General features: G+C 42.3%; 1 protein-coding gene across 1 annotated transcript in view; it reads left to right on the forward strand.

The window, feature by feature from the left end:
- The first annotated feature begins 11,887 nt into the window (after positions 1–11,887).
- The window catches only part of LOC121579322 (protein turtle homolog B-like), a 222,095-nt gene continuing 214,372 nt past the window's right edge, over positions 11,888–19,610 (forward strand). The window contains exon 1 of the mRNA XM_041893813.2: positions 11,888–12,165. Coding sequence (XP_041749747.1) covers positions 12,102–12,165 — 64 coding nt within the window. The 5' untranslated portion in view covers positions 11,888–12,101. The remainder of the gene's footprint in view (positions 12,166–19,610) is intronic.

Raw genomic sequence — 19,610 nt, forward strand, 5'->3', positions numbered from 1 at the left:
ACGACACAGGTCAAATGTTTTCTGTAAGTCTTCACAAGGTTTTCACACACTGTTGCTGGTATTTTGGCCCATTCCACCATGCAGATCTCCTCTAGAGCAGTGATGTTTTGGGGCTGTCGCTGGGCAACACGGACTTTCAACTCCCTCCAAAGATTTTCTATGGGGTTGAGATCTGGAGACTGGCTAGGCCACTCCAGGACCTTGAAATGCTTCTTACGAAGCCACTCCTTCGTTGCCCGGGCGGTCTGTTTGGGATCATTGCCATGCTGAAAGACCCAGCCACGTTTCATCTTCAATGCCCTTGCTGATGGAAGGAGGTTTTCACTCAAAATCTCACAATGCATGGCCCCATTCATTCTTTCCTTTACACGGATCAGTCGTCCTGGTCCCTTTGCAGAAAAACAGCCCCAAAGTATGATGTTTCCACCCCCATGCTTCACAGTAGGTATGGTGTTCTTTGGATGCAACTCAGCATTCTTTGTCCTCCAAACACGACGAGTTGAGTTTTTACCAAAAAGTTCTATTTTGGTTTCATCTGACCATATGACATTCTCCCAATCCTCTTCTGGATCATCCAAATGCACTCTAGCAAACTTCAGACGGGCCTGGACATGTACTGGCTTAAGCAGGGGGACATGTCTGCACTGCAGGATTTGAGTCCCTGGCGGCGTAGTGTGTTACTGATGGTAGGATTTGTTACTTTGGTCCCAGCTCTCTGCAGGTCATTCACTAGGTCCCCCCGTGTGGTTCTGGGATTTTTGCTCACCGTCCTTGTGATCATTTTGACCCCACGGGGTGAGATCTTGCGTGGAGCCACAGATCGAGGGAGATTATCAGTGGTCTTGTATGTCTTCCATTTCCTAATAATTGCTCGCACAGTTGATTTCTTCAAACCAAGCTGCTTACCTATTGCAGATTCAGTCTTCCCAGCCTGGTGCAGGTCTACAATTTTGTTTCTGGTGTCCTTTGACAGCTCTTTGGTCTTGGCCATAGTGGAGTTTGGAGTGTGACTGTTTGAGGTTGTGGACAGGTGTCTTTTATACTGAAAACAAGTTCAAACAGGTGCCATTAATACAGGTAACGAGTGGAGGACAGAGGAGCCTCTTAAAGAAGAAGTTACAGGTCTGTGAGAGCCAGAAATCTTGCTTGTTTGTAGGTGACCAAATACTTATTTTCCACCATAATTTGCAAATAAATTCATTAAAAATCCTACAATGTGATTTTCTGGATTTTTTTTCCTCAATTTGTCTGTCATAGTTGACGTGTACCTATGATGAAAATTACAGGCCTCTCTCATCTTTTTAAGTGGGAGAACTTGCACAATTGGTGGTTGACTAAATATTTTTTTCCCCACTGTATTTCTTAAACTCCTGACCGTTAGCAGTAAGGCTTCAGGCATTCCACTGAAAGATAACAAAAACTATAACTCTAATTATCATCATACTGAGACATTCCATCATTAGTGTTATTAGGAATCAACATATCAACAATCATGGCGACAGTAACATTTGTAATTTCTAAAAACTCTGTTGCTGCTTCCACAATGATCTTCAACTTGGCAGTTCTTCTTTCCACAAATGCAATCAGGTTGATTATCTTTCCAATGAAGGCTATAAAGTCAATCTGATTAACTATTAAGGTGTCCTTTGAAACAACACAAGAGCAAGATTTCTGAGCAGGTCTCGTATCCGTGTTTGGACAACATTTCCTACAGTAGGTCCAATTATTCCAGGAGTAACCCTATTATCTCCATCATTCTGCCTAATAGTTCGACCAACTGGTACCCCCCTCAGCTTAGCCGAAACTCCAGGGACATGACTTGTGATTTTCTTCCCCATGAGAGTTTTCAGTTTCAGAATCTCCCCTTGCTGAACATGGTCAGCACAGAATAATAACAGTCTACCATTACCAATGAACCAGGCTACTGTGACTTCCCCTATGTTAAAATGGCCAGCTTCTGTCTGCTGATTCAAGCCATCCCTTCTGGTTAGTTCTAGTGGGGCAGCTTAGTCTACCATTCAGAGGACCCCCACTTTTGTTTGTGTCTTATTGGTCAAGGCCAAATACTTATCACCACATCTCCTTCAGCCTATCAGTGGCCTTGATCCCCCGAACTTCAGTTTCAGTTAGTCTGTGACCCCAGCACGCTGTGTGGTCAGAAACATGCTTTCCCCATCCTGATGAGCACTTCCACAGTTTTCCCTCCTGCTGAACTTTTCCTCCTGTGGACTGAATCCCTGTATGTCTGATGTTTAATTGAGCGTGCATCTAAACATAAGTGCCTTGAGATCTGTGTCATATTATGTGGAGCTAAGTTTTGTGGTCTATTGTGTGTAATTACCGTGTGTTGAGCTTGTTAGCTAGCTCCCGCTAGCGTTAGCACTACCGTTAGCATTTTGCATTGGAATGCATTGGCATTTTAGCATGACTGTTAGCGATTAGCCATTTATTAGCATTAATCATTTATGGTGCTAGGCTAATTTCTATTCTATATAAATCACTCATGCTCATTGTAATTATATTATGTATACATTCCAACATTACTGTAATGTTTATTTGAGCGCATTTGCCTGAGTATCCAATAATCTGTTTAGAGTCCAATAGTCTGTTTAGACTATTGCCATGTGACTAGGCCTTATGCCTGCTGTAGTGTATAGCCCTTGCTGTCATATATTTACCTGTGCTAGCTTATACAGCCATGTCATCATATTATAGCAGTGTTATAGCCTAAGTTTTCTTTCTCCTCTTTCCTTTCAGAACCACATACAGTGAGGGAAAAAAGTATTTGATCCCCTGCTGATTTTGTATGTTTGCCCACTGACAAAGAAATGATCAGTCTATAATTTTAATGGTAGGTTTATTTGAACAGTGAGAGACAGAATAACAACAAAAAATTCCAGAAAAACGCATGTCAAAAATGTTATAAATTGCTTTGCATTTGAATGAGGGAAATAAGTATTTGACCCCCTTTCAATCAGAAAGATTTCTGGCTCCCAGGTGTCTTTTATACAGGTAACGAGCTGAGATTAGGAGCACACTCTTAAAGGGAGTGCTCCTAATCTCAGTTTGTTACCTGTATAAAAGACACCTGTCCACAGAAGCAATCAATCAATCAGATACCAAACTCTCCACCATGGCCAAAGAGCCCTCCAAGGATGTCAGGGACAAGATTGTAGACCTACACAAGGCTGGAATGGGCTACAAGACCATCGCCAAGCAGCTTGGTGAGAAGGTGACAACAGTTGGTGCGATTATTCGCAAATGGAAGAAACACAAAATAACTGTCAATCTCCCTCGGCCTGGGGCTCCATGCAAGATCTCACCTCGTGGAGTTGCAATGATCATGAGAACAGTGAGCAATCAGCCTAGAACTACACGGGAGGATCTTGTCAATGATCTCAAGGCAGCTGGGACCATAGTCACCAAGAAAACAATTGGTAACACACTACGCTGTGAAGGACTGAAATCCTGCAGCGCCCGCAAGGTCCCCCTGCTCAAGAAAGCACATATACATGCCCGTCTGAAGTTTGCCAATGAACATCTGAATGATTCAGAGGAGAACTGGGTGAAAGTGTTGTGGTCAGATGAGACCAAAATGGAGTTCTTTGGCATCAACTCAACTCGCCGTGTTTGGAGGAGGAGGAATGCTGCCTATGACCCCAAGAACACCATCCCCACCGTCAAACATGGAGGTGGAAACATTATGCTTTCGGGGTGTTTTTCTGCTAAGGGGACAGGACAACTTCACCGCATCAAAGGGACGATGGACGGGGCCATGTACCGTCAAATCTTGGGTGAGAACCTCCTTCCCTCAGCCAGGGCATTGAAAATGGGTCGTGGATGGGTATTCCAGCATGACAATGACCCAAAACACACGGCCAAGGCAACAAAGGAGTGGCTCAAGAAGAAGCACATTAAGGTCCTGGAGTGGCCTAGCCAGTCTCCAGACCTTAATCCCATAGAAATCTGTGGAGGGAGCTGTATGTTCGAGTTGCCAAACGTCAGCCTCGAAACCTTAATGACTTGGAGAAGATCTGCAAAGAGGAGTGGGACAAAATCCCTCCTGAGATGTGTGCAAACCTGGTGGCCAACTACAAGAAACGTCTGACCTCTGTGATTGCCAACAAGGGTTTTGCCACCAAGTACTAAGTCATGTTTTGCAGAGGTGTCAAATACTTATTTCCCTCATTAAAATGCAAATCAATTTATAACATTTTTGACATGCGTTTTTCTGGATTTTTTTGTTGTTATTCTGTCTCTCACTGTTCAAATAAACCTACCATTAAAATTATAGACTGATCATTTCTTTGTCAGTGGGCAAACATACAAAATCAGCAGGGGATCAAATACTTTTTTCCCTCACTATAGTTAATGTCAGTTCTCACTGGACATGATTTTCAATTATCTGATCCATAAGTGGTCAGGTGTCTGTGAATGTGGACATCTTCTTCCATTAAACTCCCCTTAACCTGGACATCCGCCTCATCTTTGTTCTGACCGGACATTCTGTAGTGGTTGCTACCGGCCTTAAACCAGCACCTAAGGTTTCTTATTACATTCATGGTCCTTCGATTCTCTACAACCCTACCTCTATTTTTCACCCTATCTCTCTCTTAACGGCATTGGTTAATCGAATAGGGTGTAGATGATACCCCGTGGTTGCATCAAACACGATTACAACTTTCCACTCCGACACATCATTACTTTTGTTTTTCACTACCTTCAACCTCTTCATGGTCTCAACACTAGAACTGCCACTGCTGTCAGCTTCGCTTATAGCAGGGCTATTATTTTTTATTTTACTTTTCACCACAGACCATCCAGGTCCATGACTTTCATCATCCCCACCCATACCATCAGAACTATCATCCATGTCGACCACAGTCCAGCACAGCTGTTACTAAAACCGCCTACCACAATATAGAACCATTTCGCTTCCTTGTTTGAAGTCGAATCTCGCCTCTGCCTCCTGTCCTATTTCTCAATTGCCTAAATAGCTGCCAATCAGCTAACGAGACAGATTGTCTAGTCTTGGCCCAGGCTTGATTTCTTATCAAGAGGTCTGAGAGTACAGGAGAGTACCATGGGTTAGTTTGGGTTTTTGCCTCTGAATCGCTTGAAGGGGGCATGTTTATAAGCCAGAGAGGTCAAAATTGATGAGAAAAATTCAAGTGTCAAAACAGGGTCTGGTATGCAGCTAGTAGAAAAAAGCTCTGAATAATATAGATCATGAATGAACGCCTGGGGCAAGAATGAAAAAAAAAAACATTCTCTTCACAATTATACAAGGGTCAGAGTTTTTCAATTTGGTATCTCTAATCCAAGCAATAGGGCAGTGGTCGCTGATATCATTAGCAAAAACACCACTAGCCAAATACTTATGGCAACGGTTAGTCAGGATAAGGTCAATCAATGACGAGTTTGCTCGGTTCTTTACATTAATCTGTGTGTGTTTCTTTATCAGCTGAGTCACAGTGAACTCAAGATGGACATTCTTACAGTGATCTGAGGCATGTGTAAGCCAATCAAGATTTAGATCTCCTAACACAACCAGTTCAGATACCAGAAATGTTTTAAATAATCAGAAATAATACCAACAACCTCCACCAAAGCGGCTGGGGGGTTATGTGGCTTATGGCCACTTTTATACACATATTTTGGGGACAGAGATGCTAAGAGAGCATGATGCCATAAGAGAAGATCTTACATAAATAGCCCCCCCTCCAACCTTTTTTTGTCTATCACATCTGAAAATGTTGTAGTCCGCAATGGCAACGTCCTTATGCATAATCAAATTATTTAGCCAGGTCTCTGAGATAACCAGAACATCTGGGCTAGTGTCATGCACCCAGACATCCAGAAAGTCCAGTTTAGACATCAGGCTTCGCACATTTCTATGTAAAAGTCCAAGCCCTCTGCGAGATTTGAAAACGGCAGGAGTATCCATGGTGACACAAGAGTCAATAGAACTGGATGAGCTAGCTACAATAGGCTTTCTGATTGGATTCAAAGTTGCAGAGCTAATAGTAGAATTCAGGTAAATGTACACAATATTACTGTTGACGATACCCCTATGCTTATGAGCACATGTAGCAAAATGATAGCTTGATATAAAGCTATAAATAGCATAGGTGGTGATAACAACAGTGGGTTCCTTAAAGGTGCTAACAGAGCTATGAATAGAAATTAAATTAACAAGCACAGAATTACTATTTACAATACCCCTATGAACATAGCAAGCTGTGGCGGAATGATATCGCTGCGATTTAATGGGAGTAAATACCTTTGAGGAGCTTGATTTGATCAGTCAATGCTTCAGGGCTGCCTTGTAGTGTTTGGACATGATCCAGGCACCCAAATGATTAGGGTGGATCCCATCCTCCTTATAGAGCATCCTCTGCTTCCAAAAGGTGTCAAAGTTGTCTACAAAAGTTACACCCAAGGAGCTGCAGTAGTCATGTAGCCAGTTTTGAAGTGCTAGTAGCTTACTAAAACGTTCACTACCTCGACCCAGCGAGGGCACATGGCCAGAAATGATAGAACGTTTTTTGGTATCCAGCAGAGACCCAATCAATTCTTTCAAATGCTGTTTCAGACGTTCCGAGCTAACATTCCTAAAGTCATTAAATCCCACATGGACTACAACAGCATCAATCTCTGTGTGCTGACATAGAACGGTGGGGAGCAGACTAGTAATATCCTGTCCTCGAGCCCAGGGGTAGCACAGGGCTTTTGCTCCAGAAACCGAGAGGTTTCTTCCCATAGAGCTGCCAAAGACAACAGTTGGCGAGATGGAAGAGGAAATCTGCCCATTCCCATGCCTCGCATGATTCAGGAGAACTGTCGAGGACCTGCGAGAGGTGGAATCTCACACGCCCGCAACTCTTGGCACCCTGTTCGAGCCCCCCATAACCAACAATGCCTCAATCACCATAGAAGCCACCGGAGAGGGACTCAGAACAGGGGACGAAGGCGCAGGTACCTCCAGATCTGATCTCGAAGCGGAAGCCCACCGGGATGAAGGCGGCGGAACCTCTGGATCCAGGGCGGCGAAGATGTTTGAAGTCTGTATCCGGTCCGGGCTTCCGGCCAAGGGGGCCCCAATTGCAATTGCTTTCGACTTCCACTGCGAGTGACGTGCCTCCATGGCTGGTTGGCAGGGTGAAGAATAGGAACATCCACTAAGTCATCCAGAAGCATCCTACTAATTCCATTTTCCAGGGAAGGGGGAGACCCCTTCGGGGAGGGATCCCTGCAGAGCACCGGCCAGTCGGTTATGGAGAGACGACATGGCTGCGACACTCCCATTAGTTCAGAGTGGCGTCCAGCTACTGGAGTAGAAGAGAAAGAGAAAGTAGGCGGACGTGGATTCCGCAGTAGCTTGTGTAAGTTCACTACTTGTTTGCTAAGAGTAGCCACTTCACCTTTGTAGCCCTCTGCGAGCAAACAGTTGCTACATTGAAATTCCGGACTGTCCACATTGTCCCAGAATAGAGCAAAATAAACACAGCTCCTGCAACGTTGAAACCGTTCGTTAGCAACCTCCATTTGAAACTACAGGCTAGCTAGGCTAACTGGGCTTCCGTGTCTCTCTTCTTGACAGGAATTTACTAAAAGTTTGCTATAAGCTACAGTGGGTTGGCAAATACAGCCCGCACCCCACTTCCCGAAACAAGCACAGCCCGTAAAATGGCAAATACACAAGCAACACACACCTGAGTCACACACCAGTACGGCAAACAGAGAGAAAACGGAGGACTTGCTCACTGTATGGATTCTGGCTGTACATACATCAACTCGCAAGGTGGTGCTGTAGAAGCAAGCAGTAAATTGCGGGGCCGTGAGCCAAAACACCTGTCAACAAGTTAAGGAGAGACCGGTAGAAGGAGTATTCGCTTACCAACGAACAGCGTGGCATGAACGAGCAGCATGGCGTGAACAATACAGCATGTCAGATCACTAATCTGCGTGCCAGTTATGATTATTTTTATATGCGCATTTTCGTGGAACATTTAAATAATAACATTTTCATTTCTCAATCATTGTCACTGGGTAAATCATACAAATCATAAATAATTATTATTCAACTAATGCGAGAGCACCAGCCTCTGCCATATGGACACATTTATACACCGTGATCCATTGGCGGCTAAAGAAATGAGCGCATGGAACTCAGAGATAGCCTATAGGCCAATGCAGCAGTAGGTCTATAACTTCCATCTTTAACTAAGTAAAATACATACAGTGCCTTCAGAAAGTACTCATACACCATGACTTATTTCACATTTTGTTGTTACAGCCTGAATTTAACATTTATACAATGTATTTATTTTCTCACCATTCTACACACAATACCCCATAAAGACAAAGTGAAAACTTGTTTTTAGAAAATGTTGCTAATTTATTGAAAATGAAATATAGAAATATCTAATTTACTTAAGTATTCACAACCCTGAGTCAATACTTTGTAGAAGCACCTTTTGAAAGTGATTACAGCTGAGAGTCTTTCTGGGGGTATTCTGTGTAGGCCAGTGACAAAAAATCTCAATTGTATCCATTTTTAATTCAGGTTGTAACACAACAAAATGTGGAAAACGCAAAGGGATGTGAATACTTTCTGAAAGGCACTGTAGGCCTAAAAACAGTAGAATATATCCTGATGAAAATTCAGGTTCTTTCAATCACATTTATCTCTCTACTCTGCCTGTCTGCCTCCCTTTCTCTGTCTTGACTTGAGCTGTACCTAGAGAACTTGCAACATTGTATCAACTAGCCTATTCCGGTTCCTCTGAGTTTTTTGCGCCAGTGATCTCAGAACAGACAGCTGTTTTTTATGATGTTTCCACTGGATATATACTGTATATATATATATTTTTTTTGCTCTTTCACCCCGAGGCTTGGTGATTATCGAGTCCGGGAGAGTGTTGGAAAGAATGTTCAAATACTGTGAGGAACTATGATCATTCGCAATAGATGTAAAAAAACTAACAGACTTTGTTGACTTACTCAGTGAGGTGAAGAGAAAAATGACTGAGAAGCTCAGCTTATTAGTGGTGGACGTGGTGAGTTAAGACAATCAGAAATTAGATATCCCCAAATAGGCACTTTCCTACATTTGCATGCAGCAGGCCAGGTAGGCCTACTTCTATCCGTGCTCAGGCGCATGCTCCCTCAGTGAGAAACCAGAAACATGCTCATTGCTTACATGGAGCACAGAAAAAGACAATGAAAAAATGGACAACTCGTAAAGCATGGTAATGAAATAAACCAAAACTTGTTTATCACAAGTGTAGCAGGTTGTGAACAACTTTCCACTCCGAGAATGAGAAAAGTAGGTAAATTACTGTAATTAATACTTTTAACAAGTGACACTGACTCTTACCAAACAAGAGACTGCCGTTATTTTTATATTACGTATCAGCAGGTCTTATTATTTTATATCATGCCTATTAATGAGTGCCTTTTAATCACGTGTGCTGTGTGTTGTTTACAACGATTGCCTTTTACTTAATTTCTGACATTCTCACGTGTGAAATTGAATTGCATGAACTATTTGTTTGCTTGAATGGTGTGCTGTGATCCCCCAGATTGGCATGGACTACATTAGGGATGGCCAACAGGCAGCCCGTGGTTTTGAAAGTCCTCGGATCAATTCCCCCCTCAAAACAAAGAAGTAGAATAGTAGAATACACAAGTTGCAATTTCGAAATTTTGTTGTGCATCAACAGTTTTTCTCATTGTGTCAGTCACTGATAGTGACTGCCCAGTTCCCAACAACTGGATGTTCTGGTTTTCTGGGGAAATGGAAAGAGAGCCTGTGATGCGACTTCCGCTTTTGGACATTAACAAGGCACTCCATCCTAAATCCTCCTACACATTTACTGGATTGGTTGAACAGCGCAGAAGAGAACCACCCCCAACAGTTTTTCTTCTTGTCGTCAACACCAGTATGTAGGGGATCTGGTTTCAGGCATTTCTTTACGCCTCCTACATTAGGTTAACCTGTGATTGAAATGCACTGTATACAACATCGTGTGGTGGACACAAAATACAGATTTTTCGTGTGTTTGTCACTAATTTCGCATAAGTAATTTGTCTATTGCACGATAATATGTGATAGTGGGTTGTTTCATTAGGCAACCAGCAGAATATGAATCACTCCTTTAAAAGTTCAGAGCTTATTAAATGGCTTTAAACTGTACAATCAATCACGTTAGGCTAACAGTGTGCAAAAGTAAATCTTATATAATGACATGTTTACATTGATTAGGTAAAATATTTAGTTTTGTCACTTAGTTGAAAGGGCTGTAGTTTTGTAGGGCAATAAACATATATATATATTGTCATGCATTAAACTTTATTTGTCCCCGGTCCGAGTGCATTTTGATGCCAAATAATTATTGGGCCCAGCACGTAGAAATAAACATTGAAGATGAGAGATACAGTGCATCTTGGATAAGTGTCAACCTCACTGCTGCCCAGCTGTAAAATGTCATATAGAGGCTGGCATATTGAGGGTCAGAAAGCATTGGCAGACCACCAATGCTTCCATTAAAAACGGCTGAAGTCGCAAACCATTTCCACTGTACTAGGCCTACTAGTCCACAATTACAACTGAAGTAAGGATGTACTGTTATTTGCATAGTGCTCCTTTGCTAATCATACACAAGTTACTTTCCTACTAATTGTTTTAACACTTTCAATACTAATATTTTCTCCCAATAGTTTATAAATTGTGTATTATGTGGTTTAAAATCCACTGGACTAAACAAATATTATTAAAAGCTCTTATGATGGTATTTAAACCCTCACAAGTTCAAAAAAAGCTCATTACTCTAGATTAATTGGCACCTGTTTATGTTTCAAAGTGTGTTCTGCATGTAGGCTACACTAATATACCTCTGAAATCTTCTGTCAACACTGGTAACGCATTCGGCTACAAATGCATTCATAAAGCCTTTATAACAGCCTGCATAGGACATTAACCAATCATATGGTATAGTACACACAACACAATCAAAAGCTCATCCAATAAATGTTGTAATTATATCAATGGTTAATAACTTATTACAAAAGTGTAATAGCCTACTATGACTGGTGAGCTAAATATTAGAATAGCTCTTCTCCGGTTAACGGTGGAGATACAGAATAGTTGTGCGCAAGCAATGACAATTTGACCTATGGAAAGGGAAACTATCCTCAGAAAACATGAATTAAACTACCGAGACGTGTTCTTCACGGACTTATGGCAGTATCGTTGGACGTTGGTGTAGCTCTACTATTGAACCTGCCAGTAAAGGGCTATATCAGGATGACGCATGTTGCGCTTCGGTTGATGGCAATATTGAATTTAATTTTTGAATGTTGAAAATAATGCAATATTCCTGAAAGCCATGAATCAGTAGAAACAATTTCAGTTAACGTCTGTGTCAATAAATGATTAGGTTATCATAAAGTAGCACTTTGGTCCTCTCACCGTCAAGAGTGTAGACGCACGCGCAGGTTGCACCTGCAAGTTTTTGCATAAAGTCCGGTGAAGATGGAATACATATTTGGAATCCTAACTCTCCGCTGGTGTTAGTGGGTGCAATTATGTTTGAGATAGGTCCTGGACCGAAGATGCAAGCTCCTCTATCTCTGTTATTGCGCATGATTCTGCGGCTTACAACTTCACGCTCCAACTCACCTTGAAACAGGGCTCGTCTGGTACTCTGGTAGTGCCTCCAGAGCGACAGTGGAGAAACCAATCCACGCCCCAAACCCTCCCACACTCACCAATAAAAATAACGCGGAGGCGGATCTAATAGCTAAATTGTCATGCTTGGTTTCATGTTAGATTTGCCATCTAGCACCGTCTGGTCTCCTCTCACTGTTGCAGGTGCTCTGTCTCAGCGAGAGAGGATGCGAAAGGAGTGCAGGGGAGGGATAGAGAGAAGGAAAGCGCCAGTGAAAAAGTCAGCAGTATGGTGCAGGGCATGATTAAAATGATATCAACAGCAGCAGATAGCGCGTTTATTGACCTGGGGGCTCCGCAATGAAAGGTTTATTGAAAGGGACACTTTGAGATATGATGAGCTTTCTTTTTGGTTGGCAATAGTACTATGATTTGGTATGTGGCCACTTTGATAGCAAGTGTATTCAGCACCCGAGGAACGGCAGCTCAAGGTGAGTTGAAGTGCAATATTTTATACTGCTTGTTGCTCAAGTTTTATTGTGGATATGTTAACTGAGGTATATGGCTTTCGGAAGATTGGTTGTTTGCCTGTCTTAAATGTTGTCCACAAATGTTTAACAAAAGTAGGCAAATTGAGATTTATTAAATTGGATATCCAATGTGTTAGAACTGCTTGCACCTGTTTCTAAGTGTCATGATTCCACCTGGTCTCAGAGTATTGCCTATTATTTTGTACGTAAATCCGAGACACTCAATTTAGTATGATATGTTACGTTTGGTTACATGATGAGACGAGCACAAATTAGGAGGAAAAGTAATACAAATTCATTTAATTAAGAATAGCCACTCCATGTCCGGTATCAAAATTAGGATAATGGGGGTGGATAATAAGAAATTAAGAGCACTAATCATGCTAAATATCACTAATATAATCACTAATATATCTAATAATATGGTTTGGGCATGGATTGTCATGGTGCTATAAACTCATTTGAATAACCCTCTTTAGGTAGCTGCAGAGGCGCGTGCAAAGCACCATCCTGATTCTCAATAGTGTCGTAAGCTACAGTAGGCATACTGACTGGACTATAGCTTTTTGCATGTTTAAAAAACAAACCGAAATTCTTAGTGGTGTTGTAAATGGTTAGTTCAGAGTGTTATACTTTCTAAAACACCCGTCCTGTAGAGTTTCCTTATGACTTCCTTCATCGCGAAAGGCAGGCCTACTTGTATGTTTGTGCCACCAACTATGGTGATACAGAGTGTCTTGCCAATACAGGTAAAGTGATAAATGGATACATTTTCATCCCAATATACTGGTCTTATAAATGGATTCAATTAGCCCAGTACTTCCATCTTTGTCCACTGGGTGGAGGGCTTTTTGATAGTATCAAATTGCTGCGACATGGTACATGGTACAGTGTGTTGAAGTATGGTCAAACATGCCCAAGTAAGTTTATACTGCATATATCCATTGATAGTTGACAGTTCATTTTTGGATTGATAATCAAGAGGTCGAGTTTACGTTGATAGTTAGCCTTTGCTACTGTGTAGATAATAGTTACACGTAGCCTACAGCATTCATTACAGTAGTAGTATATCTTCCTCTCGCATATAGTCCCATTCAATGCAGTAGCAGCCAGGCAGGCAGCAGACTGTTGTCATTGCCAAGAAGACGAGGACAGTACAGTGAGTGACACTGTGCTGCTGGTGTCATATGCCTCTGGGCGACTGAGGACTGACTGTCTGTCACCTTGCTCTGCCGCTCATGCGCTCTTCTGCATATGTTCCCCGTCTCCGGCGTTACGGACGGACAGTCACTGAGCTCTAGAGCTGTACACACTCACCTACACACACACACCAGCGGAATCTGCGCTGTACTCCGTCCTTCTGCCAGAACACTGCCATCTCAAGCTGTCAGCTGGCAAACACCACCCTCGACTCTGGCCAGCGATAACCCTGGACGCAAGCCAGACTGCTCTCTCTGTTCCTCTTTTCTATTCTCTCTGTCTCTCTCTGTCCCCCCCCCCACACACACACACAATCTCTCACTCTCCCCATCTTAACTCTACTGTCTCTCTGTCTCCTCTCTCTTGTCTGTGCATCCAACCCCCGCCCCCCTCACACCCTCCATCTCTCCCCCATTCTTTGGTCTCATGTCCTTTCTCTAAATTGTCCTCCCCTCTACCTCACTCGCTTCGTCTGTCTATCCCTCATTCTGCCTATCTCCCTAGCTCTCCACACAAACTCAATACCCCCCACCACCATTTAAGTTGGCTGGCTCTAAGCAATATGGGATGGCAGAGTGTGGGGCATGGGAGCATGGAGAGCATTGTTAATGGAGGCCTGGAGGGGTGCGTGGCAACCGTCTGCTCCTATCCACACTCCACTGGTTACGTCCCCCACATAGCCCCCCTGAGGGAATAGTGAGTCTTTAACCATGATATGAGCATATGTCCACTAACAGGATGGCGCGCTCGCCCCGTTAAACTGATTATGACTAAGCTGTGAGTTAAATGCCACTCTGGTGCTCGACCATAATGCACATGGCACGGGTACAGAGTGGGTGGGTTGTGTTGGGGCAAGGGGCGGGTTGGAACATCACTTGCCCCCCAGGATAGTTTCTCAGGTCTGTGTGTCTTGTGTGTGTGTGTGTGTGTGCGTGTGTGTGTGGGCGTCTGTGCATGTATTTGTGCTTGCACGAGTGGGCTATATGTCTTGTGTGTGTGCGGACCGTGTAGGGAGAAGAGTGTAAACACACAGGAAGAGATTTAGTTAAAGGTATAACGTTAGAGATTTCAGTTCCTAATACTTATACTGCCTCATAGGGCCATTGCAAAAAAAAATAAGCTTCAGTGGTATGTTTACACATTGCAAAAGAGCAGATTGGCAAGAGTGGGCGACTGTTGATGACCTCACAGAAACCTACAGAGTAGCAATCGATTTCATTGTTAAGGTTCGGTATTAGGTGTGTGTGTGTGTGTGTGCGCGTGAGAGAGAGAGACTAACTACATTTCCATCCAGTTTTTATGCGAGTATAGTCATACTGTATTTTAAAAAATCACGACAGCTGTGATGGAAACAGGTAGTTTCGGTACAATTTTAGATAATTTGTTCGTTCGATATGGTGGGATCTTTTTGTGTTGGTAAAATTCATAATGCAAGAAATGGTGGTGGAAACGCTTTTATTCGCAAATATTGATATAATAACCATATCGAAGTAAACTTGGAGTCACGCGATAATATGGTGTGTGGTCCTCCCACATTGACTCGGGAAACCATGCAGTTTATTAGGCTACAGATCAAATTCATTATGATGAACTTCACAGGGTGGTGAAAGTGCAAGGTGATGAGCTGATGCACACAAAAAATGACATTTTGGACAGTAATTACATTTTGGACAGAAGTTACACCTAATGGAAACAGGTAATTTTTACTATAAATTATTATTACAGATTTAATTAATTTACTTGTGTTATTCAAACACTATTGAATTGAGAAATAATAATTGGAAATGATTATGTCAGATTGACAAAATGTATTTAAGTATTCATGTTTCTAACACAACTGGGTCAAATACCTCCAAAATTCATCAATTACTCCTTTCCAATAAATATCAAGGGTCTTATTCTGGTGATGATCGATGCTTGGCTGCTGTATGACAAATACAAATCATCTCGCTCTTTTGTCCATAATAATCTCATCATGTAGTAGGCTACCCGCACTATCTGTGAGCTGTTGGCTAGAGCGCGCGTGCCAAGAACATATGATGCAACATTTTTTGTGACAAAACCATCAGTAGAGTTGAAAATGCGATGGAACCCAATTTAACTTGTATCGGTACATGGGAATTTAACTGCAAAAGTAATTTTTATGTGCACTACGCCATCACGCAGACTTTTAACAAGTCAGTTTTATGGAAACACATCTGGTGGGAAAATGCCCATATTGTTTTTATGTGTATTTTAGAAAATGTGCATGAAAATCGGTCACCAATTGGATGGAAATCTAACTAGTTAGAGTGAATTTGTATTTGCATGTGTGATGTATTCATATGTGTGTGCGTGAGGTGTGTGCATTTATGGCATTCTAAATAGAGATTAACATTGCTGACAGGTTTTAATCATGACTTGGATATTCAAGTGACATGGTCACTTTGTCAGTGGTCCAGATACACACAACAAATCACATAACATATGTTGTATTTCATACTACAGTATATTTTGTATCAGTAGCCCTTTACAGTCATACCCGTATACGGGTTGAAAATGGCAGCGTTGGGCACTGATAAGCACCTTCAACTTGAGTTACTCAATGAGAGGAGGCAGCACTGAGCTAGCCTGCAACGCCACTTCCTGGAGTAGCTCAAACTGAGCATGTTATGTCTCCATGGCTCAAAAGACCAATTAGTGGAGAAAATATCAGAATTGCATGTGTAAACGCAGCCCATGAGACGCCATCTTAACCAAAATAATTTGGCTTCAATGTGCTATTGAGTCTTCACATAGGAATGTATGGTGACGCGTGATTGATAGCTTTGTCCATTCATATACTGTATACAGTCATTGGTTTTGACTGACAGACGTTTTGAACTTGAGCACTGCAAGCGACAAGAAGTTGCCGCATCCATTCAGCTAATTGGGCAACTTATGCAAATGTTTTGTTGTCCAAGTGAGGGAAATGCTGTAAATTAAGAGGACTCGATGTGTTTTGAAAGATAAGACGTTGAGGATTATAATAAATACTGCTTTGACCATGGTCTTGGGAAGATTATTATTTGTATATACTGTATATTTTTTGAATTATCAGGGTTGCTGCAGCACCCACAGCACCCCTACTTCCTGCGGCTATGGCTTTGACATCATACAAGCTAGCCAAACACAGTGGGTGTTTCTCAGTATGCATACTACAGTGCTCCACACTCTCATGCTCCAAGTGCATTCTCCGACCACGTTCTCTTAAGTACGTTCTTGGGAGGACAAGAGTGTGAGAAAGCATAAAACAATACATTTGAGAAGCACTCACACGCCCCCTACTGTATTACCTCACGCTTCAGCTCCATATTCACTGAACCTTCTTCCAAGATATACACAAAGCAAACGTTTTAATTCATAATTATCAGCTAGATATGTGAATCGTAATAATCTAGCTAGCCAGCTAGTTAAACAGAAAAAAATGACCTACAACTAATGTTATGAAAGGTAGATGTACATTTTTCATGGGTAGCTACCAATTCTTCGTGGTTAGCTAGCTAGCCAGTTAGCCCTATTGACGTACTATGGACTTGCCCATTCACTGAACTGTCTTCCAGCCAGGACAACAATGGCAATCGAGACGAAACAAGTTTTACACAAAGCAACCGTTTTACTTCATAACTATCAGCTAGCTATATGTGAATTGTAATAATGTAGCTAACCAGATAGTTTAACAGGCAAAAATGACCTAGAACTAATATTATGCAAGATAGATTTCAATTCTTTGTGGGTAGCTAGCCAACAATTATTTGTGTCTATCTGGCTAGCTAACAGTACTAGTAGCTAGCCAGTTAGCCCTATTGACTTATTATGGTCTTGCGATCTACGGTATGTAGGCAGGTAAACATGCCAAAATTAACACAGCATGTATTTATTAACGTATCAAGATAAAATATTGTAGTCAGGCAACATATGAGATGTGACTAGGCAACATTTCATTCTGAAGGCGGAGTGTATTTTCTCTCGCTTCAGCTTAAATAATGTCCGCCATTGATTTCAAGAAATTCTGCGTCATTTTTTACATGGTTGCGTCATATTTCTTTGCATACTTTCCGTTGAAGCTTACATCGATGCATGCTTCAAAATATGTGCAAACGGAGTATGCATTCGAGAAGTGCCCACTGTGCTCCGTTTTCGCATACTTTGATTTGGACTCATACTCCGACCCTCCCGTGCTCCAATTTGCGTGCTCGGAGCACGGTAATATGCATTTTGAGAAACATCCAGTGAGCCCAAATGTGCACTTCACATTTCCATATCATAAAACCTATGTCATATACAGTGTCAACGTTTATGATTACTATGTTTGATGTACAGTTACAAGAGGACAGGCCGTCATATACTGGGTTGTTCTGAACAGAATGAGCCTATGTTTGTCTATTGTGAAGAAAATTTGACGGGGAACACACACCTGAATTCAATCATAACTACTTTCTATGCGCACTAAAATTACAATCTGTTTCTCTGAATTGCCTTATGAAAGCCTAACACTGTAAGATCGTATTTTATAACATAGCTAGTCATGTTGGCAATAGAACAATCTTTCAGTTGATGCCCACCTGACCCAGATTGTGATTTATATTTGGCTGTTTTTGGATTGCGTGAAAAACAACAGTAATTGTGTGATGGCGGGGATGCAGAGTTGTGTTCCAAACAAAACAACTGTGCTTGTGCTAGTTCCTCAAAGGCACAGCTAGGAGAGCTTAAAAAACACCTTATAGTTGAAGACTCTTCTTTGAGTCATAAAAGTGCATTGAAATTACTTAGGAAATGTGCACACTTTGGAGAGGTGTGGGTCACTTGGAGACACCAGTTAGTCCTCTCACTCAAACCCTTGTCAGTTGTTGTCTTATGTTGCACCTACCCCACATTTTCCATGAATATTCTTATCATGTTACTGATAGTGTGTAGCTCAGTTGGTAGAGCATGGCGCTTGCAACGCCAGGGTTGTGGGTTCGATTCCCACGGGGGACCAGTATGAAAAAAAAATGTATGCACTCACTAACTGTAAGTCGCTCAGGATATGAGCGTCTGCTAAATGACTAAAATGTAAAATTGTATCCAGAGTATTTTAAAATTTTGTTATCAACAAATGCGGCGAAAAGTACAGTAAATGTAAAATGCACATAAAATCAACAGTGTACTGTTTCTGTTAAAATCAAATCAAATTGTATTGGCCACATGCGCCGAATACAACAGGTGCAGACATTACAGTGAAATGCTTACTTACAGCCCTTAACCAACAGTGCATTTATTTTTAATAAAAAAAGTAAAACAAAACAACAACAAAAAAGTGTTGAGAAAAAAAGAGCAGAAGTAAAATAAAATAACAGTAGGGAGGCTATATATACAGGGGGGTACCGGTGCAGAGTCAACTAGTTGAGGTAGTTGAAGTAATATGTACATGTGGGTAGAGTTAAAGTGACTATGCATAAATAATTAACAGAGTAGCAGCAGCGTAAAAAGATGGGGTGGGGGGGCAGTGCAAATAGTCCGGGTAGCCATGATTAGCTGTTCAGGAGTCTTATGGCTTGGGGGTAGAAGCTGTTGAGAAGTCTTTTGGACCTAGACTTGGCACTCCGGTACGGCTTGCCGTGCGGTAGCAGAGAGAACAGTCTATGACTAGGGTGGCTGGAGTCTTTGACAATTTTGAGGGCCTTCCTCTGACACCGCCTGGTATAGAGGTCCTGGATGGCAGGAAGCTTGGCCCCAGTGATGTACTGGGCCGTACGCACTACCCTCTGTAGTGCCTTGCGGTCGGAGGCCAAACAGTTGGCATACCAGGCGGTGATGCAACCAGTAAGGATGCTCTCGATAGTGCAGCTGTATAATTTTTTGAGGATCTGAGGACCCATGCCAAATCTTTTCAGTCTCCCGAGGGGGAATAGGCTTTGTCGTGCCCTCTTCACGACTGTCTTGGTGTGTTTGGACCATGATAGTTCGTTGGTGATGTGGACACCAAGGAACTTGAAGCTCTCAACCTGTTCCACTACAGCCCCGTCGATGAGAATGGGGGCGTGCTCAGTCCTCTTTTTTTTCCTGTAGTCCACAATCATCTCCTTTGTCTTGGTCACGTTGAGGGAGAGGTTGTTATCCTGGCACCACACGGCCAGGTCTCTGACCTCCTCCCTATAGGCTGTCTCATCGTTGTCGGTGATCAGGCCTACCACTGTTGTGTCGTC

This window comes from Coregonus clupeaformis, chromosome 13 (genome assembly GCF_020615455.1).
Source record: "Coregonus clupeaformis isolate EN_2021a chromosome 13, ASM2061545v1, whole genome shotgun sequence".
NCBI lineage: Eukaryota > Metazoa > Chordata > Actinopteri > Salmoniformes > Salmonidae > Coregonus > Coregonus clupeaformis.